This window comes from Camelus dromedarius, chromosome 16 (genome assembly GCF_036321535.1).
Source record: "Camelus dromedarius isolate mCamDro1 chromosome 16, mCamDro1.pat, whole genome shotgun sequence".
Classification (NCBI taxonomy): domain Eukaryota; kingdom Metazoa; phylum Chordata; class Mammalia; order Artiodactyla; family Camelidae; genus Camelus; species Camelus dromedarius.
In genome coordinates, this window is record NC_087451.1 from 16806898 (window position 1) to 16833674 (window position 26777).

General features: G+C 58.1%; 3 protein-coding genes across 3 annotated transcripts in view; 1 reads left to right on the top strand and 2 right to left on the bottom strand.

The window, feature by feature from the left end:
• LOC116157877 (uncharacterized) overlaps positions 1–26777 on the top strand; it is a 696771-nt gene that overhangs the window by 336431 nt on the left and 333563 nt on the right. The window lies entirely within an intron of this gene.
• Positions 2796–6493, bottom strand: LOC135323202 (leucine-rich repeat-containing protein 37A-like). Its single transcript, XM_064495060.1, has 3 exons — positions 6357–6493; positions 5889–5980; positions 2796–5285 (listed from the first exon to the last, which is right to left on the bottom strand). The coding sequence occupies exon 3, from the start codon at positions 4894–4896 to the stop codon at positions 3880–3882; it is 1017 nt and encodes a 338-aa protein (XP_064351130.1). The 5' UTR covers positions 4897–5285; positions 5889–5980; positions 6357–6493; the 3' UTR covers positions 2796–3879.
• On the bottom strand, positions 17346–21259 carry LOC135323203 (leucine-rich repeat-containing protein 37A-like). Its single transcript, XM_064495061.1, has 3 exons — positions 21123–21259; positions 20655–20746; positions 17346–20051 (listed from the first exon to the last, which is right to left on the bottom strand). Exon 3 carries the CDS (start codon positions 19660–19662, stop codon positions 18646–18648), a length of 1017 nt encoding a protein of 338 aa, XP_064351131.1. The 5' UTR covers positions 19663–20051; positions 20655–20746; positions 21123–21259; the 3' UTR covers positions 17346–18645.

The following is a 26777-nucleotide window of genomic DNA, read 5'->3' on the forward strand; positions in this document are numbered from 1 at the left end:
AGGCAGCTGCCAACCTCACTGGTCACTTCACCCCTCCAAGCCCCTCTGCCAGGATGGGCTCAGGTTGGAAGGTCAGGGGCCAGGCCAGACCCATTATCTGCCAGGCCCTGATGGGCCCTGCCTGCCTGCAGCCCTCAGCTTGCTGGGTGGCTGATGGGCCTGGGAGTTCTCATAATTGGGAAGGTGTGTGAAGCCAGTCATTCCCCACTCCCCAGGGTTCCCAGCTGCAGGCACCCAAAGGGAGTCGACTAACAAGGACCCAGTGGAGCAATGCACTCCAGGGCCGGACCCCTCGGCAAACAAAGGATCTCCCACCCCTCCTCTCCAATCTGAAATCCAGCCTCTGCCCTGGAAACTGTTGCCTTGTTATGAGATCCATATGGGTGTGGATGCAAGGCTTACGTTTATCTTTTCCTGCCAGGTTGCTGGGTTCGGGAGCCAAGGGGAATGCTAAGCAGGGAGGTGGGAGTGTGGTGGAGGCTGCGCAGGAGCCCGGGGGGCCAGTCGTGGAGGCCCCAGGCCTCATCTCCGGCCGGGACTAGGAGAGGGACACATGGGGCTCTGCCCTCTGCCCCAGAGCTCTGCCTGCCTGAACTCTCCTGAATCCTGGAACCCTGAGGCCCCTGCGTGGGGGGACGGAAGAGACCCCTGCCCCCTGGGTCACTCCAATTCCCCTCTACCAAACCCTCCTTTAAACTCCATCCCAGGGACACTCAGCTGGACACACATTTTCATCTTTCTCCCACGTATCTGAGGACGTGTCTGTGCACGTATCATGCTCGCGTGTCCCAGTGTGGGTGTGTCAGTGCGGAGGGAAGATGTGGGCATTGCAGAGTCTACAGGACCTGCACGTGTATGTGGCGTGTGGGGTGTGGGTACATTTCCAAGCACCTGTGTTTATAGGAGGGACTTTTATGCATTTGCTCATAAGTGCTGAACGTGTTCTAGACACACGCAAATGCATGCCTGCTGCACATGTGTCAGCGTAGAACGCACGCATGCCTGTATGTGTATGTTGAGCGTCTCCATATGCTTCCATATATCAAGCGTTTGTGTATCACTGTGTGAGTCTGACTGCACAAGTCAGGTGCCCCATCTCTGGCTGCCTCTTTAACCAGACCTAGAAGTCTGTCTCTAGAAGGTAGGGATCCTGGGCGCTCTGCGGAGACTTGCATACAAGGTTTTAAGGGTGGCCCTGATCCGGAGAGAGGGTAAGAGAGAGCAGACCTTCTCAACCCCCGACCAACGTTGGGCCCTCGTGGTCCTAGTGGAGGAGGAATTTCCCACGGGCCTCTGCTGAGGCTCAGGCCGCCCAGAGAACAAACAGCACACATCCCCGTGTGGAGGGGCCTGCCTCCTCCCAGCAAAGGCAGGGGCTGCGGAGGGTGTGGAGTGGAGACAGCTGCTTCCAGCCCAGATAAGGCCATGGGGCTCACAGTTTCCATTTCTAGGATCCCCTCCCCACTCAGGTCCCAGCTCCTAAGCCCTGGCCCCATGGCCTGGAAAGGTCTCCGCTGACTCACCCCAGCGCCCTGCCCCCACCTTGGGAACAGCACCCCACCACAGCCTGTCCTGGGCCACTGTGGTCTCTGGGGCAGGACAGCCCCGGCCTGGGGCCCTCACAGCTAATATCCTGACCCTTGTGCCTCTGAAAAGCCACACAGGAAGGAGCACTGGCCCCTCCTGTCCTCTTAGAATGACACTCCCTGCGTCTACGTGCTCGTGCAATCCGCTCCGCCAGCCTGGCTGCCCCGGCCCAGAGGACCCCGAGACCCCCAGGGGCGAGCAGTCATCATCAGCGGCAGAACTGGGCCTAAATTCTGGACTCATCCTCCCTTCGCCCCCGCTGCTCCACAACTTCCCACCCGAGGCCTGCCCCCTCCAGCCCTGCCTGGCCCGCCTCCCCTCCCCCTCCCTGGGCTATTTATAGGGACTGGGGGAGGCAGAGCTCCAGGGCTGTGGCTCCCTGGGCCTTCCCCAGGGGCCCCGCAGGCCAGGCAGTGTCTGCTTTCAGCCCAGCAAAAGGCTGTGTCACTCCAAGTAAGCAGTGGGGGTGGGGTGGCTGGGCAGAGGCAGGGGGCTGGGCTCTGGCCTGGGCCAGGGCCCTCCAAAGCCTTTTGCAGCCCACACACAAGCTGGGCTTCCTCAGAATCATTCTGGAGTCCCCCTTGGGGCTGGAGCGGTACGGGAGGTCTCTGCGGGCGCTAGCACCTCCTTGGGGAAGCCTGGAGGAGACCAGCACCCACACCACCAGGCTGCCACCTCCCCTGCAAGCCCCCCGAGTCTCCTTTCTCTAACAAAACTATCCCTCTGACCCATGACTCCCCTCCACCAACAGTGGGTTGAATGCCTTAAGGTGCATTTCAAGGCCCTTCTGGCAAAATGCACAAACTCCCACACTTCTGCCTTTGTGGCTGCCCTGGTCCCACTGCCTGAAGCATCCCTTCCACTTGCCATCCTGTCTGGCAGACTCCCTTCTTTAGGTCTTCAGAGCCCAGTTTAAATGCCACCTCCTCCAGGAAGCCGTCCCTGATGAGGCTTGTTAGCACTCCTCCCCTCCCCTCCCCGCCCACCATGCCCGTTGAAATATATCCCTCCTCTCCTGCCCTGGCTCCCTCCTCCAGTGTGGAGCTGCTGTCTGTCTTGAGTAGTGATCTCTGGGGCTCCTGAGAGGGCAAGGCCCTGCCTCTCTCATCCCTCTGACCCCTGGCCCAGCCCCCAGCTCCATCAGCCATTTGAATGAGTGAAGGGAGGGGCGCCGAATGGAGCAGTGCAGGAAATAGTGACTGAACAGTGAATGGAAGTGGAGAGAACAGGGGGGCAGGAAAGCAGAAGAGACCCCACCTGTGTCTCCTGAGCCCTGGAGTGACTGCCTGGTGCCCCCACAGGTGGGAAGGTGGCAGGGGCAGCCCAGGCCAGGTCTCAGTGGCACGGCTCGGCCCTGGGCAGCCGCCAGCTCGGTCACCCTCATTCTTTCCAGATCAAAGTTCCCCCGGGGAACAGCCTGGAACCTGACACTGGCCTGGGGTGGGGGGACGGGGCCAGCTGGCACAGTTCGGGAGGAGGACGCGGAAAGGCAGGCACCTGTCCCCAGCTCCAGGGACCCCAGGCCAGCAGCCTTGGGAGGGGACTGGATACACTTCCGCACACCTACTTCAGCCCCAGCCCCGTCCTTGGATAGGCCATACTGGTAGGTGGGGAACCCGTGGCTCTAGGCCCTTCTGTCCCAGACTCCCCAAGGACCCCAAACCCTCAGGGCCTCAGCGGCTCGGCTTCCTGCACGACCATCCCCCCACATCAGTTCTGACTCAGCCCCACCCCGTCTCCCAGCACCTTCCATCCAGACACCCTCCAGGTGTGTGTTTCTCTGTCTCCCAGTGTCTGTATCTATTTCTGTCTTGGCACCTTTCTGTCTAGACTCTCTGTACTTCTGTGCTTCTCTGTATTTTTCATTCTTGTCTCAGTCCTTACCCTGGTCTCTCTTTCCATCTCTCTGTCTCCCTAGACACGAAGAGTAACGATGGAGTGATTTGTCCACCCTTTCTTTTAAGGAAGGAGCTGTTTTCATGGCTCTCCCCCGTCTCCAGCCCCTAGTCCCTCCAGTCTACAGTGAACAGATTTTCCTGATGCTGAGATGAGGGTGGGAGAGGACAGACCCCACCGCCCCTGCTGCAGCCGGGCCTCCCTGGTGCCCTCAGGCTGCTGCGTCTGAGCCAGGCCTCGGTCAGCCCCAGGTCCAAAGCTTTATGAGTGACACTGGGCGAGCTGGAATGCTGAGCGTGATTCTGTCCTGGTCTTCCAACTGTCATCTCAACCTCCTTAGGTGGCTCTGGAGGTTGAGACGGGGCTTCCTCCTGGACCGAAGAAAGCCCCACCCCCTCAGGGGGACCTGTAGTCTGAGCTGTGGCCTCTTGTTGTCCTGGGAGATTCAACCTTCCCAGGGTGCTCCGGAGACGGAGAAAGAGGCTTAGACTGGACTGGAGAAATTTCAGCCTGCTCGGGGGAAACGGGAAAATGAGCAGAGCCCTCCTGCTGCTCTGGGGAACTTTCAGCCTCCTTAGCAGGCTCTGGAGTGATGACAACTGTGAGATCCAGGGGTTTGCCTATGGTACTAGGCATCACTGGATGCTGAGCTTCACCTGGCCCTGCAGGTGAGAACGTCACCTCATTATGTACTGGATGTTGAGCTGTGGCAGCTGTAGAGGTCTCTGGAGGCTGAGTTGGGGGCTCAAGCTGGACTGGAGAAGGTTCACCATTTCCTGAGGGGGCTGGAGGCTGTTCCGGAACCTCCTGCTCGACCAGTAACGGTTCCAACTGCTCAGGGGACCCTGCAGACTGAGATGAGGCCTCCTGTTGGGGCGGAGAAGGTCCAGCTTCACTTGTGGGCCCTGAAGTTATGGTGAGTGCAAGGTCCACAGGTTTAACAGTGACACTGGGCCACTGCAGAGACTGAGCTTGATCCTGGCCTGGAGGAGAAGCTGTTGTCACATGATCTTGAGAATGAGCTGGAGAGGGTTCGGCCTCAGCGGGAGACTGTGGACGCTGAGCTGTGCTTTCCTGCTGGGTTGCGGAAGGCTCTATCTCTGCTGGAGACTGAGCTGGGCTCTCCTGCTGGGTGGCTGGGTTCACCACCTCAGGATGCTCTGTGGGCTGAGCTGGGCTCTCCTGCTGGGTTGAGAAGGGTACAACTTCCCCATTAGGCTCATAAGGCTGAGCCGGTCGTCCCTGTTCACCTGGAGAAGGCTCAGCTTCCTCAGGAGGCTCTGGAGGCTGACCTGTGGCATCCTGCGGGGTTGGAGAAGGTTCTGCCTCCACAGAATATTCAGGAGGCTGAGGCCGGGGCTCCTGCTGGGCTGCGGTAAACTCGCCTTCCTTAGCAGGCTCTGGAGTGACCATAAGTTCCAAATCCACAGGTTTAAGTGTAACACTGGACAGCTTGGAGTGAGCTGGATAGTTACTTCCAGGTCGAGCTGCTGCCTCTTCACTCACTGGAAACTGAGGTACATTCTCACCAGGGGACCCCGGAACTTGCGCTGGGGCCTCTTGCTGGAGTGGGGCAGAGTCATACTCAGGGCGCTCTGCAGGCTGAGCCTGGGCCTCCTGAGGGAATGGAGGAGGTTCCGCCTCCTCAGGATGCTCTGCAGGCTGAGCCTGGGCCTCCTGCTCAAGTGAAGGTTGCACCTCCTCGGGGCTCTCTGGAGGCTGAGACGCAGCTTCCTCCTGGACTGGAGAAGGTTCCACCTCCTCAGGGCTCTCTGGAGGCTGATAGGGGGCCTCCTGCAGAACTGGAGAAGTTTCAACCACATTAGTGACCTCTGGATTTATAGTAAGTGCCAGATCCACAGGGTTAACACTGACACTGTGCAGGTCTGACTGCTGAGCTTCATTCTCCTTGGGACCATGAGGCCTTAATTGTTCAGCTAAAAGCTCCTGAAGCCCTCCCTCCCCCCAAGGGACTGCAGCGCCTACTTCCTCAGGGCCCTCTGAAGGCTGAGACAGAGCCCCCTGCTGAAGTGGAGCTGGTTCTGTCTCTTCAGTGGCCTCTGGATGCTGAGCCTGGGCCTCTGCCTGGGGCGGAAAAGATTCAACCTTCCCAGGGGTCTGTGGATTTTGAGCAGGACCCTCTTGCTGGGGTGGAGACTCAACCTCCTGAGTGGGCTCTGGACGCTGAGCCTGGGCCTCCTGCAGGGATGAGGACATTTCAGCCTCCTCAGGGGGCTCTGGAGGCTGATCTGGGCTTCCCAGAAGATCCAAAGGTAGATCTATATCTACAGCTTTGATCTTATTACCTTTAGGTCGAGACAGAGCTGGGGCCTGATTCTGATCCCAGCCTAGCACTGGAACCTCCTCTGGGAGCTTTTGATGCTGGGTTATCCTGTCATTCTCACCTTGACGTGGAACAGCAACATCTTCGTATGGCCCTGCAGGCAGCTCTCCATTTGACTCCACATCCGTGTACAGAAGTAGTCTCAGCTGACTCCTGTGTGAAAGAATTAAACTCCCCTGATTGTGAGTTGGGGGTCTGCTGGACAGAGCCCAGGGACCACCTCAGGGGCCATCCCTGGACCAGCAGCCAGAGTGGTTGCCAAGCAAAGAGCTGCAGCAGCCAAAAATACTGGGGAAACATAACACAAAGACGATTCGGGCACAGTGACACAGGCTAGTAGGAAACTGGCCAGGCACACTGAACAGACACCGAAGCGAAATGGCAGCTTGGCTACACGTGCGCCCCTCCCCTACCTCATGTCCCACCCTGTAGTGACACCTCATTTATTAGGTCAGAGTGAAGATGCAACCACAGTCAGGCTTTTTCCCAGGGTCCAAGCCATTCTTCTCCCAGCAAAGGTGACACTTACGTCCTGCCAGGCCCTCTCTCCAACCCCAGCCTGGCCCCCCAGCACAACGAGGCAGGATTTGGGCTGCAGACCAGAGTGGCCCCAGGCTCCAGCAGCGCAGGGGTGGGGGTGAGGTGGTGCAGAGCTTCCCAAGGAAGTCACAGGGCCCGGCCTTCAGGAAGATTCAGAAGTGCTAGCCCAGTTCTGGGCATCTGAACTCCTCCTCCTCAAAGCTGACATCTGAGAGACATTCTTCCTCCCCTTGGCCACACTGCTTCCAAGAAAAGTAGCTGACCTACAAAATGAGCACCAGTCAGGGCGGCGGGAGGGGAATACACCTTACAGTTAGATATTTTAAAATGTTGCCATGTCCTCTGAACTCTCAGCATCCATGTCTGATTATAAAATTCACCACTCTATTATTAGGGGTTACCACTGAATCAGTGATGACTCTAAAATTTCTGTAGGAAGGGTTTTGGAGTAGGTGAGCAATTCACTCTGAGAAAAACTGTTGGAAACCAAGTGAACAGCTCTTTACCTCAGCATGGGAAAATTTGCCCATCTCACCTTGTCTCAGCACAGCCATTAGTCTAGAAGCAATTACAATGCCCCTTTTCAGAGGTCTACCCTGTGTGCACACACAGAGAAGACACCTAGAATGTTAAAGTCAGCATGTTGGGGGGAGGTATAGCTCTGTGGTTAGTGTGTACCTAGCACGCAGAAGGTCCTGGATTCAATCCCAGTACCTCCATTAAAAATAGTGGGGAAAGGGGTGGGAAGGGATAAACTGGGCATTGGAGACTTGCAGATACTAACACTATAAATAAAATAGACAAACAAGTTTATACTGTATAGCACAGGGAACGATATTCAGTATCTTCTAGTAACTTATGGTTAAAAAATAAGAAAACAAATCTATGTATGTTCCTATATGACTGTGTATTGTGCTGTACACCAGAAATTGACACAACAGTGTAAACTGACTATACTTCAATAAAAATATATTTTTAAGATATAGTATATATGTAAATAAATAAAAAAAAATGTGATTACCTCTTCCCTCTCAAAAAATAAAGTCAGCATGTTAAATAATTTTCTTGAAATACTGCAGATAGCACCCACTTTACTTCCTTCACAGCCCTTATAATCATCTCTCTGATTTTAGTCATTTTTAATTGTCTGGCACACCCTCTGGCCACTAAACTCCATGGAGAAGGCACTTCATCTTACTCCCAGCGTTAAGCACATAATGGTTTTTAAATGGAATTGATTCCAAGATTGGCCAAAGAGGAATGGCTCTGTTGTTATAATCAGCTTTCTGAAAATTTTAGCATCCATACTGGCTCAGGGAACAAGAGCAGGGTAGGTGGGTGATGTCCACTGCGGCCTCTGGAGGGGCCCAACAGCCGGGCCAGCCTGCCTCACCTGGTAGCCGATGGTCTTGCTGCGACACCACTCGAGCAGAATCTGCTTGATGCTGCTGGCGCTGGCCACTCCGAAGCTCTGTGAGCGCTTCAGCTTTGCCCGGGTCTCGCCCTTCCCCCTGTGGAGAGAGGGCAGGCCTGCTGGGGGCTGGGGGCCAGGGGGCTGCCTCTCAGCTGCCATCTGCTCCGGGAATGTGCCTCACCAGCTCTGCTCACCCAGGGAGATGCTCTGTCGGCAGGCAACCTCCCAGCCCCACGCCCACGTCCAGGCGTGTGCCCCGTGTCCCAGGTGCACTGCGTCCAGTGATGGGGTCCGGCAGGACCAGCCCCCTTCCAGCCTCCAGGCCCCCTGTGTACTTCCCGCACTGGCGATCCTGCGGCAGAGGACCTGACCCCACATGGCCCATGCCCCTGCCCTCTGCTTGGAAAACCCTCCTTGCCTCCATCCCACCCCTCCTCTGAGCTCCTTCCGAGGCCACCCTCCCTCATGGTTTCCTATTCTAGGCCCCAAAGACACTCTTTATCGGCCAAGATCAGGTTGTCTGGGTCAGTGGGACACTTCCTGGGTCTGTCCCCCTCACCAGAGTCAGAGCCTTGGGAGCCACTACGGGGGGTGGGTCATTGTCTCATAGGCCTGGGCCAATCCTAAATGTAACAGAAGTCAATACCACTCACTGACAGGAGGGCTGGATAAACATGCAAAGGTGGCCGTTTCTAATGGGGCGGGTGGTGTAGTGTGACAGGGAGCCAGTGGTACTGGGGTCTCACTGTGTCACCTCCAGCTTCTGCTGGGAATCCCAGTGACTGCCCTCTGGTCTCCCCAGTCATGCCTGGAAACCAACCTCTTCAGTTGGATGAGGGATGTGGGTGTGAGGGTGCCTAGAGATCCCTCTGGGAATGTGGGAGAGGGGCTGGGGTCTCATCACAGCCTCCCTCCCCAGAACTGGAGCCACCTGCCCCTCAGCCGGCCCTGTAGCCAGCCCTGACCTATGTCTTGCCTGAGAGGTCACATCTTGGGGAACTGCCCTCGGGGGAACAGGACAGGGCCAGCTTTGCTCTGCCTGCCTGCCTGACCCCAGTGTGGGCTCAGGCTTCCTTTGGGGGCCCTGACTGATCTGGGAGGGTGCTAAGAGCATCCATACTTGCTGGCTTCTGTGTCCTGCTCCCATTTCTCAAACAATGCCTTCCGGGCCTGTGCCCCCGAGGTGCGGGGCAGCGTCTGTGACTGCACCAGCTCCCGGCGACGCTCCCCCTGCCGATGGGCCTGAGTCGTGGCTGGCGGCTGCGGGGAGGGGGACGACTGGGGTGGCGTCACCCGAGGTGGGCTGAGGAGAGACCACTGAGTCAAGAGCACAGATCTGGCCATCACTAGCTCGCACAGGCCCCGGGCCTCCACCCCACTGAATGTGAAATGAGGCAGCGGCTGGGCTATAGGCAGAGAGGAAGCACCCCTGTTCCAGCCCCCACCGGTTCCACAGGTTTTTGGAACTGAGCTGCTGTCTGAGGCCGGCCTGGCCAGCAGTGGGCCCCCTCTCTGGGCATAATCGCCCCTCGGCAGGTGTCAATGCCTGGGGTGGGCAGGGGCGGCCTCCTGGCAGGACAAGCACCCAGAACCAGCCCCACCAGGATCAGGCCCCCTCCTCGCCACCACTAAATAAGATCTCCTCTGTTTCCCCCTTAAAACAGTTTCTCAGAAAGTCACAATTCTCCTTTTATTATTAAGAGGGGGAGAAAAAAGCCAAGCCAGACCCCACCCAACACCCAGCTCCGATCACAGTTCAGAGGGCCTGGGGGCAGCGCATGGGGACAACCAGAGGCCAGGAGGCAGCCTGTAACACAGGGAACCCCCTCACAGGCCTCCCCCAGGGTAAGGGCCTCTCCAGGTAACTCCTCAGTCCACAAGCAGGAAGCCCCCAGCTCAGAGGGAGCCTAGCCAGGATGGCTGAAGATCCATCCTGTGGGGACTGAGAAACTCTCTCCAATCTTTGGACAGACTTGCTTTGAAGGATCCTTAAAGATACCAGCCCTCCGCCGTATTGTTCCAAACAAAACTCTCTACCAAGCTTCGCTGCCTCATTTCTCCTCTCAAACCCCACTCAGCGACACTGCTGCCTTAGTTATCCAGAGGCACCAAGCCAAGGAAGGTGCCTCCTCCTGGGGTTGGCACTGGGAGCTCCGTGCAGGGGCCTGGGTAGCCTGGGTCCAAGGCCAAGCCCAGACACTTCCTGGGGAGTGACGACCCTGCCACCGGGAACAGGGGCCCTGACTCGCCTGTTATCGTTCCTGCTGGCCGTCACCCCCCCATAGCCAGAGCTGGACAAAGACCGTGGGAGGGAAGAGTTCTTCTCTGCGGGACAAAGGGAGGGAGAGAAATAACAAACCCTGGCCTTGGGGAGGGCCACCACTGCCTGCCTCCCATCCTTTGACCCCGCCCTGAGCTATTCACCCAGCATCACTCTGGGCACTGACAGGACCTCTGGGCTAAGCTGACCCTGCCTGGGCCAACAGTTGAGGAGAAAGGATGTTGGAACATAGAGCAATGACATAAAAGAGGTCCTTTAAAGTACTCCTCACTGCATTTGAGAGCACAGAGCCCAGGACCTCCTGTGCTACATATCCAGTAAACACCATGTTACCAAGCCCTCATTCTGGAAATCCACACAGCCCGACCCAAGGGCACACCACTGGGGCCTGATCACAGGTCCAAGACAGCCCCAGGGGGACCACGCCAGGTCTGTTACACACAAAGTGTGCAGGGTAGGCGGCCACCTTCTAACCACAGCCTTGATCTGCAGTAAAAGCCATGGTCATACCCCGCAGGATGAGGCTACTTCACAGCAGCTCTGGGAGAGGAGCCGGGAAAGATGGGCCCCATCTGATGGAGCAGGCGAGCTGGGGACGGGGGTGTCAGTGACAGGCAGAGCGGGTAGGGCCCGGCCCCAGGATTTCTGAGTCTCTTGCAAACCACCCCCAGCCCCTGCCCTCCTTCACATTTTGAGGTCATGGTCTCCTGCTCCTACCACTGGGACTGGGAGTCCAGGATGTGGTGGCCGCGCTGGGGCTTGAGCTGAGGCCCCCCAGGATGGCAGCAGACGTGGGCGAGAGAGCTGTGGCTGAGGTCTCCCCAGAGAACTTCTCGGAGACTCGTGTGATGGCCGTGACTGGCTGATGAGGCTGCCGCAAGGAGAGGCTCACAGGGCGAGGCTTGTGGGGCTCTGGTGTTGGGATGGTTTGGGCGGCTTCGGGGGGCCCATCACCCGGACCTGAAACAGGTGACCAGCAGGGGTCGGGGGTTTCAGCCATGGCATTAACAGGGGCCTCAGAACCACCCAGGAGGACTCCAGCCTGGGTTCAACTGAGGGGCGGTGGGAGGGGCGGGCAGAGGGCGGGGCGAGCCCGGCGAGCCCCGGGAATGGGCGCCGCTTGGGGGCGGTGCCTGTGGGCGGGGCCTGGCGGCTCGGGGTCACCCCCAACCCCAGCCCCTGTGACCCACGCAATGCGGCGAGGGGGAGAGCCGCCAGTGGCGCTGGAGAAGAGCTCGCCCAGCCTCTCGTCTCCCTCGGTGCGGAGCTCAGGGGGAGTGCCAAGGCGGAGACCCCCTTGACCCTGGAGAAGCAGTGTGCGACATGTGGGAGGGACTGCGGGCCGTCAGAGGAAGGCCTCGACCCCCAAGTGGACTTGATTTAGGAGACAGCGGACGTGGGTTATGCGTTCCCACGGGGCTCTCACTCTCAGGGCCCAGGTACTACTGGGGGTAGGGATCCCCCACTGCTCTGGGGGACCTGAGAGCGGCAGCAGTAACCCCCAGAACTGTCACCCTGTGCACATGACTGCCCGCTCTAAGCCGTGGACACGGCCCTCACAAGCACATACTTACGTGTGGCATCTTGGCCTGGAATTTCTTGCACCTAAGGGAGAGGGAGACAGGTGGTGAGGTCCCTCCTTGTCTCTGCAATTATGCACTCTCCCCTCCCAGCCCCACTCTGTGTAACAAGATTCCTGTGTCCTTCCTGCCAGTGGTCACGGGGCTCTGAGCTCACTGAGTGGCCCCTGTTGGGGCATCCACAAGTGACTGAGGTCAAACAGAGAAGAGAAGGTGTGCTTAGGACCGAATCTCCAAATTCTTGGGTCAGAGACCATGGGACTAATCACCTCTCTCCCTCCATCAAGTCTCAGTCCCTGGCCTGTGGTTACAGGCCAGGGCTCCCACCTCGATTCCCTCTCAACACCCCTTTCATGCTGGAACCCAGATATTCCTCCCTTCCATAACCCCCAACCTCCAAACATCACGAGAAAGGGAGGAATGAAAATAGCTTTTGCTTCGGAATGACAGAACGATGGGCAAAGGTGCTGTCTGATCTCATGTACATAGTAAAATTGCTTTAAAATAAAAAATGGGAGCATCTCCTCCTTCTTTGTGCAAAAAGCCTCTCCTGATTAGCCTTCTCCTTCCCAGGCCTGGCCCACTTGAAAGAGGGCTAGTGGCTGGGCAGGCACAGCCAGGTGGCAGGGGAACGAGAGGCCTGAAAGACTTGTTTCTGTCACACTGGGCTTCCGAAGATGTTTGCAGCCACAGACCTCCTGGACTGGCCTGCTCTGCCCCAAAGGAGCTGGATCAGCGTAACAGATGCTGAACGCCAATCCCCCCTCTCTCACTCCTCCACAGGGACAGGAACATTGGGTTACCTAATCCAAGGAGCCTTCCAGCAATTATTTTATGAGAAAGTCAAATGCCAAAAGGCGTGCATGGTGTGTGTGTGTGTGTGTGTGTGTGTGTGTGTGTGTGTGTGTGTGTGTGTGTGTTTGTGTGTGTGTGTGTGTGTGTGTGTGTGTGTGTGTGTTTGTGTTTTGTAAGTTGCTCTCAGCACAGGGTGAGCCAGACTGCTCCCTGCATTCTTTCTCTGGGTGGAATCTTTGATAGAGACTAGGAGAGAGGCTTCTGCTACAGCTTCTGCCCCAAGTAGCACTCAGCCCCTCCAGGTCTGAGCATGGGAGCCTGGAGTTCAGAGACCCTGGTCTCTGCCAGGAAAGCCCAGCCACTTCCTTCGCAGGACCTGAGGAATGACCAGGTGGGGAAGTTTGGGAGGGACTGAACAGCCTGGTCCCTGTCCCCATAGCCGATGTGAACCTGGGCCTGTGCCTGGTCCGGCAGCATAGAGGGGAGTCGGGGCAGGCAGGGGTCTGGCCTTCTCTCCCAGCTTCCCGGAGAAGGAAGGCTGGCTGGGTGTCTAGGCTGGGAACCCTAACGGTTGATAGATTGTAGAGACTAGCTGGCCAGGATCCACCCACATTCTCCCACCTCAGGCAGGTTATCTGGTCTCTCCTGATGTACCATGACGACATCTGGGAGGGGCTGGGCAGGGCTCCATCTGTGACTGGCAAGGGCAGAGATGGGGCTTGCAGTGGGTTTTGGGCAGACAGTACCAGAATCATACCATCCCCCTTGGCTTCTCTGACTGCTGACAGTCAGACCGCTGAGTCAGTAGCTGGAGATGAGCCTAGGAGAGGAGAGATGAACCAGGAGTGGGAGGAAGAGGGGCAGAGGGGCAGGGAGAGCAGGAGTGAGGGCGGAGGGGGTGATGCTGAGGTGGGGAGGGGGTGATCGACGACCAGTGCTACCCAAGAGCCTGCTCCACGCCACCTGGGGGGAGGCTGCAGCTTGCCCCAGGCCCCAGGGGCTCCTCTCAGCCATCCCCTCAAGGCCCCTCCTCCAACCCTCCCCCAGCTCCAGCCGGGTACCAGACTGTGGAGGAGGTGAGGGCTGATGGACCCTGCTGAACTCCCTCCACATTCACCAGCCCTGATGTCAGCGGGCTAGCGAGGCCGACCTCCCACTGAGTCCCAGGGGCTCTGGCACCCACCCTTCCAGCTTCCCTTCCCCTGGCTGTGACCTGTCCACCGCCCGCTGGTCCCTTGATCTGCTGTGCTGCTGGGCTGGAAGTAGGATGTGGGACAAGGCTTCCTGAGTCCCCTGCCGTCACCTCACGCAGTCAAATCCTTGCCAAGCCCAAACCATGAAGCCAGGAGATGAGATGGGGGAACGGAGGCCCCGGGAGGGACACGGACAGGCCCGAGGCCACAAGTAAGGTCCACAACGACACGTGCAAAACCCAGGGCCCTTCCTCTAGTCCCAGCACCCCTCTGGGGGCAGCAGTCAAATCCAGCCAAGTCTGGGCAGCTCCTCCTGCTCCCATTTGCCTGGAGGCTCCTGTTCCCTGGAACTGCTCCTCAGAACTCTTCAGAACCCCCTCCAGGCCCTCCGGCACTGCCCCCTGAGGACCATCCCTCCTCCTGCCTGTCCTGACTGCCCTCCCACCCCCTCAGCTTCTCCTCCCCAGGGACCTTCCTGAGTGGCTGTTCTTTCCCTCACCCTTTAACCGTGGTCCCCAGGGCTCTGATCTGGACCTGACCCCTTTCACCCGCAGACTCTTTCTGGGTGGTGTCACCCACCCCCACCTCCATACCGATGACTGCCGCTTCTCCATCGCCAGCCCAGCCCCTCTCCATATACCCAACAGCCTCCAGCCCTCAGGCCTGAAGGTCCCACCCCCTCCCCAGACTCCTCAGGTCCCGAGAAGGCACACAAGGCTTACAGGGCGGGGAAAGGCCATAAGAAGTGGGATGGTGCAGGCCACTGCATTCCTGGGCCCACTTGTCAGGCCCACTCCTCCACCTTCTGCACCCGAGTCCCCGGGCGTGGGTGAGGTGCATATACACACTTGCGTGCATGTGTTGGACCCCATCCTCAGAGAGCTGGGGCTGTCTGTCTCAGCTGTTCATCCACCCCCACACCTGGAGAGACAACTGGCTTTAGAAAGTGCTCTGTGAACATGGGGTGATGGGATACCTCGAAAAAGGGGACTCACTTGGGAGCCAGTCGAACCTCCAGGATGGACTGAGATGGGTGACGGAGAGGGTGCGTTAGCGGCCACGATGAGCCACAGGGGGCTCACAGGTACTGCACAACCCTGTCTCGAAGGTCACAGCCTTTGCACTGAGTCAAAGGCAGCTGCCAACCTCACTGGTCACTTCACCCCTCCAAGCCCCTCTGCCAGGATGGGCTCAGGTTGGAAGGTCAGGGGCCAGGCCAGACCCATTATCTGCCAGGCCCTGATGGGCCCTGCCTGCCTGCAGCCCTCAGCTTGCTGGGTGGCTGATGGGCCTGGGAGTTCTCATAATTGGGAAGGTGTGTGAAGCCAGTCATTCCCCACTCCCCAGGGTTCCCAGCTGCAGGCACCCAAAGGGAGTAGACTAACAAGGACCCAGTGGAGCAATGCACTCCAGGGCCGGACCCCTCGGCAAACAAAGGATCTCCCACCCCTCCTCTCCAATCTGAAATCCAGCCTCTGCCCTGGAAACTGTTGCCTTGTTATGAGATCCATATGGGTGTGGATGCAAGGCTTACGTTTATCTTTTCCTGCCAGGTTGCTGGGTTCGGGAGCCAAGGGGAATGCTAAGCAAGGAGGTGGGAGTGTGGTGGAGGCTGCGCAGGAGCCCGGGGGGCCAGTCGTGGAGGCCCCAGGCCTCATCTCCGGCCAGGACTAGGAGAGGGACACATGGGGCTCTGCCCTCTGCCCCAGAGCTCTGCCTGCCTGAACTCTCCTGAATCCTGGAACCCTGAGGCCCCTGCGTGGGGGGACGGAAGAGACCCCTGCCCCCTGGGTCACTCCAATTTCCCTCTACCAAACCCTCCTTTAAACTCCATCCCAGGGACACTCAGCTGGACACACATTTTCATCTTTCTCCCACGTATCTGAGGACGTGTCTGTGCACGTATCATGCTTGCGTGTCCCAGTGTGGGTGTGTCAGTACGGAGGGAAGATGTGGGCATTGCAGAGTCTACAGGACCTGCACGTGTATGTGGCGTGTGGGGTGTGGGTACATTTCCAAGCACCTGCGTTTATAGGAGGGACTTTTATGCATTTGCTCATAAGTGCTGAACGTGTTCTAGACACACGCAAATGCATGCCTGCTGCACATGTGTCAGCGTAGAACGCACGCATGCCTGTATGTGTATGTTGAGCGTCTCCATATGCTTCCATATATCAAGCGTTTGTGTATCACCGTGTGAGTCTGACTGCACAAGTCAGGTGCCCCATCTCTGGCTGCCTCTTTAACCAGACCTAGAAGTCTGTCTCTAGAAGGTAGGGATCCTGGGCGCTCTGCGGAGACTTGCATACAAGGTTTTAAGGGTGGCCCTGATCCGGAGAGAGGGTAAGAGAGAGCAGACCTTCTCAACCCCCGACCAACGTTGGGCCCTCGTGGTCCTAGTGGAGGAGGAATTTCCCACGGGCCTCTGCTGAGGCTCAGGCCGCCCAGAGAACAAACAGCACACATCCCCGTGTGGAGGGGCCTGCCTCCTCCCAGCAAAGGCAGGGGCTGCGGAGGGTGTGGAGTGGAGACAGCTGCTTCCAGCCCAGATAAGGCCATGGGGCTCACAGTTTCCATTTCTAGGATCCCCTCCCCACTCAGGTCCCAGCTCCTAAGCCCTGGCCCCATGGCCTGGAAAGGTCTCCGCTGACTCACCCCAGCGCCCTGCCCCCACCTTGGGAACAGCACCCCACCACAGCCTGTCCTGGGCCACTGTGGTCTCTGGGGCAGGACAGCCCCGGCCTGGGGCCCTCACAGCTAATATCCTGACCCTTGTGCCTCTGAAAAGCCACACAGGAAGGAGCACTGGCCCCTCCTGTCCTCTTAGAACGACACTCCCTGCGTCTACGTGCTCGTGCAATCCGCTCCGCCAGCCTGGCTGCCCCGGCCCAGAGGACCCCGAGACCCCCAGGGGCGAGCAGTCATCATCAGCGGCAGAACTGGGCCTAAATTCTGGACTCATCCTCCCTTCTCCCCCGCTGCTCCACAACTTCCCACCGGAGGCTTGCCCCCTCCAGCCCTGCCTGGCCCGCCTCCCCTCCCCGTCCCTGGGCTATTTATAGGGACTGGGGGAGGCAGAGCTCCAGGGCTGTGGCTCCCTGGGCCTTCCCCAGGGGCCCCGCAGGCCAGGCAGTGTCTGCTTTCAGCCCAGAAAAAGGCTGTGTCACTCCAAGTAAGCAGTGGGGGTGGGGAGGCTGGGCAGAGGCAGGGGGCTGGGCTCTGGCCTGGGCCAGGGCCCTCCAAAGCCTTTTGCAGCCCACACACAAGCTGGGCTTCCTCAGAATCATTCTGGAGTCCCCCTTGGGGCTGGAGCGGTACGGGAGGTCTCTGCGGGCGCTAGCACCTCCTTGGGGAAGCCTGGAGGAGACCAGCACCCACACCACCAGGCTGCCACCTCCCCTGCAAGCCCCCCGAGTCTCCTTTCTCTAACAAAACTATCCCTCTGACCCATGACTCCCCTCCACCAACAGTGGGTCGAATGCCTTAAGGTGCATTTCAAGGCCCTTCCGGCAAAATGCACAAACTCCCACACTTCTGCCTTTGTGGCTGCCCTGGTCCCACTGCCTGAAGCATCCCTTCCACTTGCCATCCTGTCTGGCAGACTCCCTTCTTTAGGCCTTCAGAGCCCAGTTTAAATGCCACCTCCTCCAGGAAGCCGTCCCTGATGAGGCCTGTTACCACTCCTCCCCTCCCCTCCCCGCCCACCATGCCCATTGAAATATATCCCTCCTCTCCTGCCCTGGCTCCCTCCTCCAGTGTGGAGCTGCTGTCTGTCTTGAGTAGTGATCTCTGGGGCTCCTGAGAGGGCAAGGCCCTGCCTCTCTCATCCCTCTGACCCCTGGCCCAGCCCCCAGCTCCATCAGCCATTTGAATGAGTGAGTGAAGGGAGGGGCGCCGAATGGAGCAGTGCAGGAACTAGTGACTGAACAGTGAATGGAAGTGGAGAGAACAGGGGGGCAGGAAAGCAGAAGAGACCCCACCTGTGTCTCCTGAGCCCTGGAGTGACTGCCTGGTGCCCCCACAGGTGGGAAGGTGGCAGGGGCAGCCCAGGCCAGGTCTCAGTGGCACGGCTCGGCCCTGGGCAGCCGCCAGCTCGGTCACCCTCATTCTTTCCAGATCAAAGTTCCCCCGGGGAACAGCCTGGAACCTGACACTGGCCTGGGGTGGGGGGACGGGGCCAGCTGGCACAGTTCGGGAGGAGGACGCGGAAAGGCAGGCACCTGTCCCCAGCTCCAGGGACCCCAGGCCAGCAGCCTTGGGAGGGGACTGGATACACTTCCGCACACCTACTTCAGCCCCAGCCCCGTCCTTGGATAGGCCATACTGGTAGGTGGGGAACCCGTGGCTCTAGGCCCTTCTGTCCCAGACTCCCCAAGGACCCCAAACCCTCAGGGCCTCAGCGGCTCGGCTTCCTGCACGACCATCCCCCCACATCAGTTCTGACTCAGCCCCACCCCGTCTCCCAGCACCTTCCATCCAGACACCCTCCAGGTGTGTGTTTCTCTGTCTCCCAGTGTCTGTATCTATTTCTGTCTTGGCACCTTTCTGTCTACACTCTCTGTACTTCTGTGCTTCTCTGTATTTTTCATTCTTGTCTCAGTCCTTACCCTGGTCTCTCTTTCCATCTCTCTGTCTCCCTAGACACGAAGAGTAACGATGGAGTGATTTGTCCACCCTTTCTTTTAAGGAAGGAGCTGTTTTCATGGCTCTCCCCCGTCTCCAGCCCCTAGTCCCTCCAGTCTACAGTGAACAGATTTTCCTGATGCTGAGATGAGGGTGGGAGAGGACAGACCCCACCGCCCCTGCTGCAGCCGGGCCTCCCTGGTGCCCTCAGGCTGCTGCGTCTGAGCCAGGCCTCGGTCAGCCCCAGGTCCAAAGCTTTATGAGTGACACTGGGCGAGCTGGAATGCTGAGCGTGATTCTGTCCTGGTCTTCCAACTGTCATCTCAACCTCCTTAGGTGGCTCTGGAGGTTGAGACGGGGCTTCCTCCTGGACCGAAGAAAGCCCCACCCCCTCAGGGGGACCTGTAGTCTGAGCTGTGGCCTCTTGTTGTCCTGGGAGATTCAACCTTCCCAGGGTGCTCCGGAGACGGAGAAAGAGGCTTAGACTGGACTGGAGAAATTTCAGCCTGCTCGGGGGAAACGGGAAAATGAGCAGAGCCCTCCTGCTGCTCTGGGGAACTTTCAGCCTCCTTAGCAGGCTCTGGAGTGATGACAACTGTGAGATCCAGGGGTTTGCCTATGGTACTAGGCATCACTGGATGCTGAGCTTCACCTGGCCCTGCAGGTGAGAACGTCACCTCATTATGTACTGGATGTTGAGCTGTGGCAGCTGTAGAGGTCTCTGGAGGCTGAGTTGGGGGCTCAAGCTGGACTGGAGAAGGTTCACCATTTCCTGAGGGGGCTGGAGGCTGTTCCGGAACCTCCTGCTCGACCAGTAACGGTTCCAACTGCTCAGGGGACCCTGCAGACTGAGATGAGGCCTCCTGTTGGGGCGGAGAAGGTCCAGCTTCACTTGTGGGCCCTGAAGTTATGGTGAGTGCAAGGTCCACAGGTTTAACAGTGACACTGGGCCACTGCAGAGACTGAGCTTGATCCTGGCCTGGAGGAGAAGCTGTTGTCACATGATCTTGAGAATGAGCTGGAGAGGGTTCGGCCTCAGCGGGAGACTGTGGACGCTGAGCTGTGCTTTCCTGCTGGGTTGCGGAAGGCTCTATCTCTGCTGGAGACTGAGCTGGGCTCTCCTGCTGGGTGGCTGGGTTCACCACCTCAGGATGCTCTGTGGGCTGAGCTGGGCTCTCCTGCTGGGTTGAGAAGGGTACAACTTCCCCATTAGGCTCATAAGGCTGAGCCGGTCGTCCCTGTTCACCTGGAGAAGGCTCAGCTTCCTCAGGAGGCTCTGGAGGCTGACCTGTGGCATCCTGCGGGGTTGGAGAAGGTTCTGCCTCCACAGAATATTCAGGAGGCTGAGGCCGGGGCTCCTGCTGGGCTGCGGTAAACTCGCCTTCCTTAGCAGGCTCTGGAGTGACCATAAGTTCCAAATCCACAGGTTTAAGTGTAACACTGGACAGCTTGGAGTGAGCTGGATAGTTACTTCCAGGTCGAGCTGCTGCCTCTTCACTCACTGGAAACTGAGGTACATTCTCACCAGGGGACCCCGGAACTTGCGCTGGGGCCTCTTGCTGGAGTGGGGCAGAGTCATACTCAGGGCGCTCTGCAGGCTGAGCCTGGGCCTCCTGAGGGAATGGAGGAGGTTCCGCCTCCTCAGGATGCTCTGCAGGCTGAGCCTGGGCCTCCTGCTCAAGTGAAGGTTGCACCTCCTCGGGGCTCTCTGGAGGCTGAGACGCAGCTTCCTCCTGGACTGGAGAAGGTTCCACCTCCTCAGGGCTCTCTGGAGGCTGATAGGGGGCCTCCTGCAGAACTGGAGAAGTTTCAACCACATTAGTGACCTCTGGATTTATAGTAAGTGCCAGATCCACAGGGTTAACACTGACACTGTGCAGGTCTGACTGCTGAGCTTCATTCTCATTGGGACCATGAGGCCTTAATTGTTCAGCTAAAAGCTCCTGAAGCCCTCCCTCCCCCCAAGGGACTGCAGCGCCTACTTCCTCAGGGCCCTCTGAAGGCTGAGACAGAGCCCCCTGCTGAAGTGGAGCTGGTTCTGTCTCTTCAGTGGCCTCTGGACGCTGAGCCTGGGCCTCTGCCTGGGGCGGAAAAGATTCAACCTTCCCAGGGGTCTGTGGATTTTGAGCAGGACCCTCTTGCTGGGGTGGAGACTCAACCTCCTGAGTGGGCTCTGGACGCTGAGCCTGGGCCTCCTGCAGGGATGAGGACATTTCAGCCTCCTCAGGGGGCTCTGGAGGCTGATCTGGGCTTCCCAGAAGATCCAAAGGTAGATCTATATCTACAGCTTTGATCTTATTACCTTTAGGTCGAGACAGAGCTGGGGCCTGATTCTGATCCCAGCCTAGCACTGGAACCTCCTCTGGGAGCTTTTGATGCTGGGTTATCCTGTCATTCTCACCTTGACGTGGAACAGCAACATCTTCGTATGGCCCTGCAGGCAGCTCTCCATTTGACTCCACATCCGTGTACAGAAGTAGTCTCAGCTGACTCCTGTGTGAAAGAATTAAACTCCCCTGATTGTGAGTTGGGGGTCTGCTGGACAGAGCCCAGGGACCACCTCAGGGGCCATCCCTGGACCAGCAGCCAGAGTGGTTGCCAAGCAAAGAGCTGCAGCAGCCAAAAATACTGGGGAAACATAACACAAAGACGATTCGGGCACAGTGACACAGGCTAGTAGGAAACTGGCCAGGCACACTGAACAGACACCGAAGCGAAATGGCAGCTTGGCTACACGTGCGCCCCTCCCCTACCTCATGTCCCACCCTGTAGTGACACCTCATTTATTAGGTCAGAGTGAAGATGCAACCACAGTCAGGCTTTTTCCCAGGGTCCAAGCCATTCTTCTCCCAGCAAAGGTGACACTTACGTCCTGCCAGGCCCTCTCTCCAACCCCAGCCTGGCCCCCCAGCACAACGAGGCAGGATTTGGGCTGCAGACCAGAGTGGCCCCAGGCTCCAGCAGCGCAGGGGTGGGGGTGAGGTGGTGCAGAGCTTCCCAAGGAAGTCACAGGGCCCGGCCTTCAGGAAGATTCAGAAGTGCTAGCCCAGTTCTGGGCATCTGAACTCCTCCTCCTCAAAGCTGACATCTGAGAGACATTCTTCCTCCCCTTGGCCACACTGCTTCCAAGAAAAGTAGCTGACCTACAAAATGAGCACCAGTCAGGGCGGCGGGAGGGGAATACACCTTACAGTTAGATATTTTAAAATGTTGCCATGTCCTCTGAACTCTCAGCATCCATGTCTGATTATAAAATTCACCACTCTATTATTAGGGGTTACCACTGAATCAGTGATGACTCTAAAATTTCTGTAGGAAGGGTTTTGGAGTAGGTGAGCAATTCACTCTGAGAAAAACTGTTGGAAACCAAGTGAACAGCTCTTTACCTCGGCATGGGAAAATTTGCCCATCTCACCTTGTCTCAGCACAGCCATTAGTCTAGAAGCAATTACAATGCCCCTTTTCAGAGGTCTACCCTGTGTGCACACACAGAGAAGACACCTAGAATGTTAAAGTCAGCATGTTGGGGGGAGGTATAACTCTGTGGTTAGTGTGTACCTAGCACGCACAAGGTCCTGGATTCAATCCCAGTACCTCCATTAAAAATAGTGGGGAAAGGGGTGGGAAGGGATAAACTGGGCATTGGAGACTTGCAGATACTAACACTATAAATAAAATAGACAAACAAGTTTATACTGTATAGCACAGGGAACGATATTCAGTATCTTCTAGTAACTTATGGTTAAAAAATAAGAAAACAAATCTATGTATGTTCCTATATGACTGTGTATTGTGCTGTACACCAGAAATTGACACAACAGTGTAAACTGACTATACTTCAATAAAAATATATTTTTAAGATATAGTATATATGTAAATAAATAAAAAAAAATGTGATTACCTCTTCCCTCTCAAAAAATAAAGTCAGCATGTTAAATAATTTTCTTGAAATACTGCAGATAGCACCCACTTTACTTCCTTCACAGCCCTTATAATCATCTCTCTGATTTTAGTCATTTTTAATTGTCTGGCACACCCTCTGGCCACTAAACTCCATGGAGAAGGCACTTCATCTTACTCCCAGCGTTAAGCACATAATGGTTTTTAAATGGAATTGATTCCAAGATTGGCCAAAGAGGAATGGCTCTGTTGTTATAATCAGCTTTCTGAAAATTTTAGCATCCATACTGGCTCAGGGAACAAGAGCAGGGTAGGTGGGTGATGTCCACTGCGGCCTCTGGAGGGGCCCAACAGCCGGGCCAGCCTGCCTCACCTGGTAGCCGATGGTCTTGCTGCGACACCACTCGAGCAGAATCTGCTTGATGCTGCTGGCGCTGGCCACTCCGAAGCTCTGTGAGCGCTTCAGCTTTGCCCGGGTCTCGCCCTTCCCCCTGTGGAGAGAGGGCAGGCCTGCTGGGGGCTGGGGGCCAGGGGGCTGCCTCTCAGCTGCCATCTGCTCCGGGAATGTGCCTCACCAGCTCTGCTCACCCAGGGAGATGCTCTGTCGGCAGGCAACCTCCCAGCCCCACGCCCACGTCCAGGCGTGTGCCCCGTGTCCCAGCTGCACTGCGTCCAGTGATGGGGTCCGGCAGGACCAGCCCCCTTCCAGCCTCCAGGCCCCCTGTGTACTTCCCACACTGGCGATCCTGCGGCAGAGGACCTGACCCCACATGGCCCATGCCCCTGCCCTCTGCTTGGAAAACCCTCCTTGCCTCCATCCCACCCCTCCTCTGAGCTCCTTCCGAGGCCACCCTCCCTCATGGTTTCCTATTCTAGGCCCCAAAGACACTCTTTATCGGCCAAGATCAGGTTGTCTGGGTCAGTGGGACACTTCCTGGGTCTGTCCCCCTCACCAGAGTCAGAGCCTTGGGAGCCACTACGGGGGGTGGGTCATTGTCTCATAGGCCTGGGCCAACCCTAAATGTAACAGGAGTCAATACCACTCACTGACAGGAGGGCTGGATAAACATGCAAAGGTGGCCGTTTCTAATGGGGCGGGTGGTGTAGTGTGACAGGGAGCCAGTGGTACTGGGGTCTCACTGTGTCACCTCCAGCTTCTGCTGGGAATCCCAGTGACTGCCCTCTGGTCTCCCCAGTCATGCCTGGAAACCAACCTCTTCAGTTGGATGAGGGATGTGGGTGTGAGGGTGCCTAGAGATCCCTCTGGGAATGTGGGAGAGGGGCTGGGGTCTCATCACAGCCTCCCTCCCCAGAACTGGAGCCACCTGCCCCTCAGCCGGCCCTGTAGCCAGCCCTGACCTATGTCTTGCCTGAGAGGTCACATCTTGGGGAACTGCCCTCGGGGGAACAGGACAGGGCCAGCTTTGCTCTGCCTGCCTGCCTGACCCCAGTGTGGGCTCAGGCTTCCTTTGGGGGCCCTGACTGATCTGGGAGGGTGCTAAGAGCATCCATACTTGCTGGCTTCTGTGTCCTGCTCCCATTTCTCAAACAATGCCTTCCGGGCCTGTGCCCCCGAGGTGCGGGGCAGCGTCTGTGACTGCACCAGCTCCCGGCGACGCTCCCCCTGCCGATGGGCCTGAGTCGTGGCTGGCGGCTGCGGGGAGGGGGACGACTGGGGTGGCGTCACCCGAGGTGGGCTGAGGAGAGACCACTGAGTCAAGAGCACAGATCTGGCCATCACTAGCTCGCACAGGCCCCGGGCCTCCACCCCACTGAATGTGAAATGAGGCAGCGGCTGGGCTATAGGCAGAGAGGAAGCACCCCTGTTCCAGCCCCCACCGGTTCCACAGGTTTTTGGAACTGAGCTGCTGTCTGAGGCCGGCCTGGCCAGCAGTGGGCCCCCTCTCTGGGCATAATCGCCCCTCGGCAGGTGTCAATGCCTGGGGTGGGCAGGGGCGGCCTCCTGGCAGGACAAGCACCCAGAACCAGCCCCACCAGGATCAGGCCCCCTCCTCGCCACCACTAAATAAGATCTCCTCTGTTTCCCCCCTAAAACAGTTTGTCAGAAAGTCACAATTCTCCTTTTATTATTAAGAGGGGGAGAAAAAAGCCAAGCCAGACCCCACCCAACACCCAGCTCCGATCACAGTTCAGAGGGCCTGGGGGCAGCGCATGGGGACAACCAGAGGCCAGGAGGCAGCCTGTAACACAGGGAACCCCCTCACAGGCCTCCCCCAGGGTAAGGGCCTCTCCAGGTAACTCCTCAGTCCACAAGCAGGAAGCCCCCAGCTCAGAGGGAGCCTAGCCAGGATGGCTGAAGATCCATCCTGTGGGGACTGAGAAACTCTCTCCAATCTTTGGACAGACTTGCTTTGAAGGATCCTTAAAGATACCAGCCCTCCGCCGTATTGTTCCAAACAAAACTCTCTACCAAGCTTCGCTGCCTCATTTCTCCTCTCAAACCCCACTCAGCGACACTGCTGCCTTAGTTATCCAGAGGCACCAAGCCAAGGAAGGTGCCTCCTCCTGGGGTTGGCACTGGGAGCTCCGTGCAGGGGCCTGGGTAGCCTGGGTCCAAGGCCAAGCCCAGACACTTCCTGGGGAGTGACGACCCTGCCACCGGGAACAGGGGCCCTGACTCGCCTGTTATCGTTCCTGCTGGCCGTCACCCCCCCATAGCCAGAGCTGGACAAAGTCCGTGGGAGGGAAGAGTTCTTCTCTGCGGGACAAAGGGAGGGAGAGAAATAACAAACCCTGGCCTTGGGGAGGGCCACCACTGCCTGCCTCCCATCCTTTGACCCCGCCCTGTGCTATTCACCCAGCATCACTCTGGGCACTGACAGGACCTCTGGGCTAAGCTGACCCTGCCTGGGCCAACAGTTGAGGAGAAAGGATGTTGGAACATAGAGCAATGACATAAAAGAGGTCCTTTAAAGTACTCCTCACTGCATTTGAGAGCACAGAGCCCAGGACCTCCTGTGCTACATATCCAGTAAACACCATGTTACCAAGCCCTCATTCTGGAAATCCACACAGCCCGACCCAAGGGCACACCACTGGGGCCTGATCACAGGTCCAAGACAGCCCCAGGGGGACCACGCCAGGTCTGTTACACACAAAGTGTGCAGGGTAGGCGGCCACCTTCTAACCACAGCCTTGATCTGCAGTAAAAGCCATGGTCATACCCCGCAGGATGAGGCTACTTCACAGCAGCTCTGGGAGAGGAGCCGGGAAAGATGGGCCCCATCTGATGGAGCAGGCGAGCTGGGGACGGGGGTGGCAGTGACAGGCAGAGCGGGTAGGGCCCGGCCCCAGGATTTCTGAGTCTCTTGCAAACCACCCCCAGCCCCTGCCCTCCTTCACATTTTGAGGTCATGGTCTCCTGCTCCTACCACTGGGACTGGGAGTCCAGGATGTGGTGGCCGCGCTGGGGCTTGAGCTGAGGCCCCCCAGGATGGCAGCAGACGTGGGCGAGAGAGCTGTGGCTGAGGTCTCCCCAGAGAACTTCTCGGAGACTCGTGTGACGGCCGTGACTGGCTGATGAGGCTGCCGCAAGGAGAGGCTCACAGGGCGAGGCTTGTGGGGCTCTGGTGTTGGGATGGTTTGGGCGGCTTCGGGGGGCCCATCACCCGGACCTGAAACAGGTGACCAGCAGGGGTCGGGGGTTTCAGCCATGGCATTAACAGGGGCCTCAGAACCACCCAGGAGGACTCCAGCCTGGGTTCAACTGAGGGGCGGTGGGAGGGGCGGGCAGAGGGCGGGGCGAGCCCGGCGAGCCCCGGGAATGGGCGCCGCTTGGGGGCGGTGCCTGTGGGCGGGGCCTGGCGGCTCGGGGTCACCCCCAACCCCAGCCCCTGTGACCCACGCAATGCGGCGAGGGGGAGAGCCGCCAGTGGCGCTGGAGAAGAGCTCGCCCAGCCTCTCGTCTCCGTCGGTGCGGAGCTCAGGGGGAGTGCCAAGGCGGAGACCCCCTTGACCCTGGAGAAGCAGTGTGCGACATGTGGGAGGGACTGCGGGCCGTCAGAGGAAGGCCTCGACCCCCAAGTGGACTTGATTTAGGAGACAGCGGACGTGGGTTATGCGTTCCCACGGGGCTCTCACTCTCAGGGCCCAGGTACTACTGGGGGTAGGGATCCCCCACTGCTCTGGGGGACCTGAGAGCGGCAGCAGTAACCCCCAGAACTGTCACCCTGTGCACATGACTGCCCGCTCTAAGCCGTGGACACGGCCCTCACAAGCACATACTTACGTGTGGCATCTTGGCCTGGAATTTCTTGCACCTAAGGGAGAGGGAGACAGGTGGTGAGGTCCCTCCTTGTCTCTGCAATTATGCACTCTCCCCTCCCAGCCCCACTCTGTGTAACAAGATTCCTGTGTCCTTCCTGCCAGTGGTCACGGGGCTCTGAGCTCACTGAGTGGCCCCTGTTGGGGCATCCACAAGTGACTGAGGTCAAACAGAGAAGAGAAGGTGTGCTTAGGACCGAATCTCCAAATTCTTGGGTCAGAGACCATGGGACTAATCACCTCTCTCCCTCCATCAAGTCTCAGTCCCTGGCCTGTGGTTACAGGCCAGGGCTCCCACCTCGGTTCCCTCTCAACACCCCTTTCATGCTGGAACCCAGAT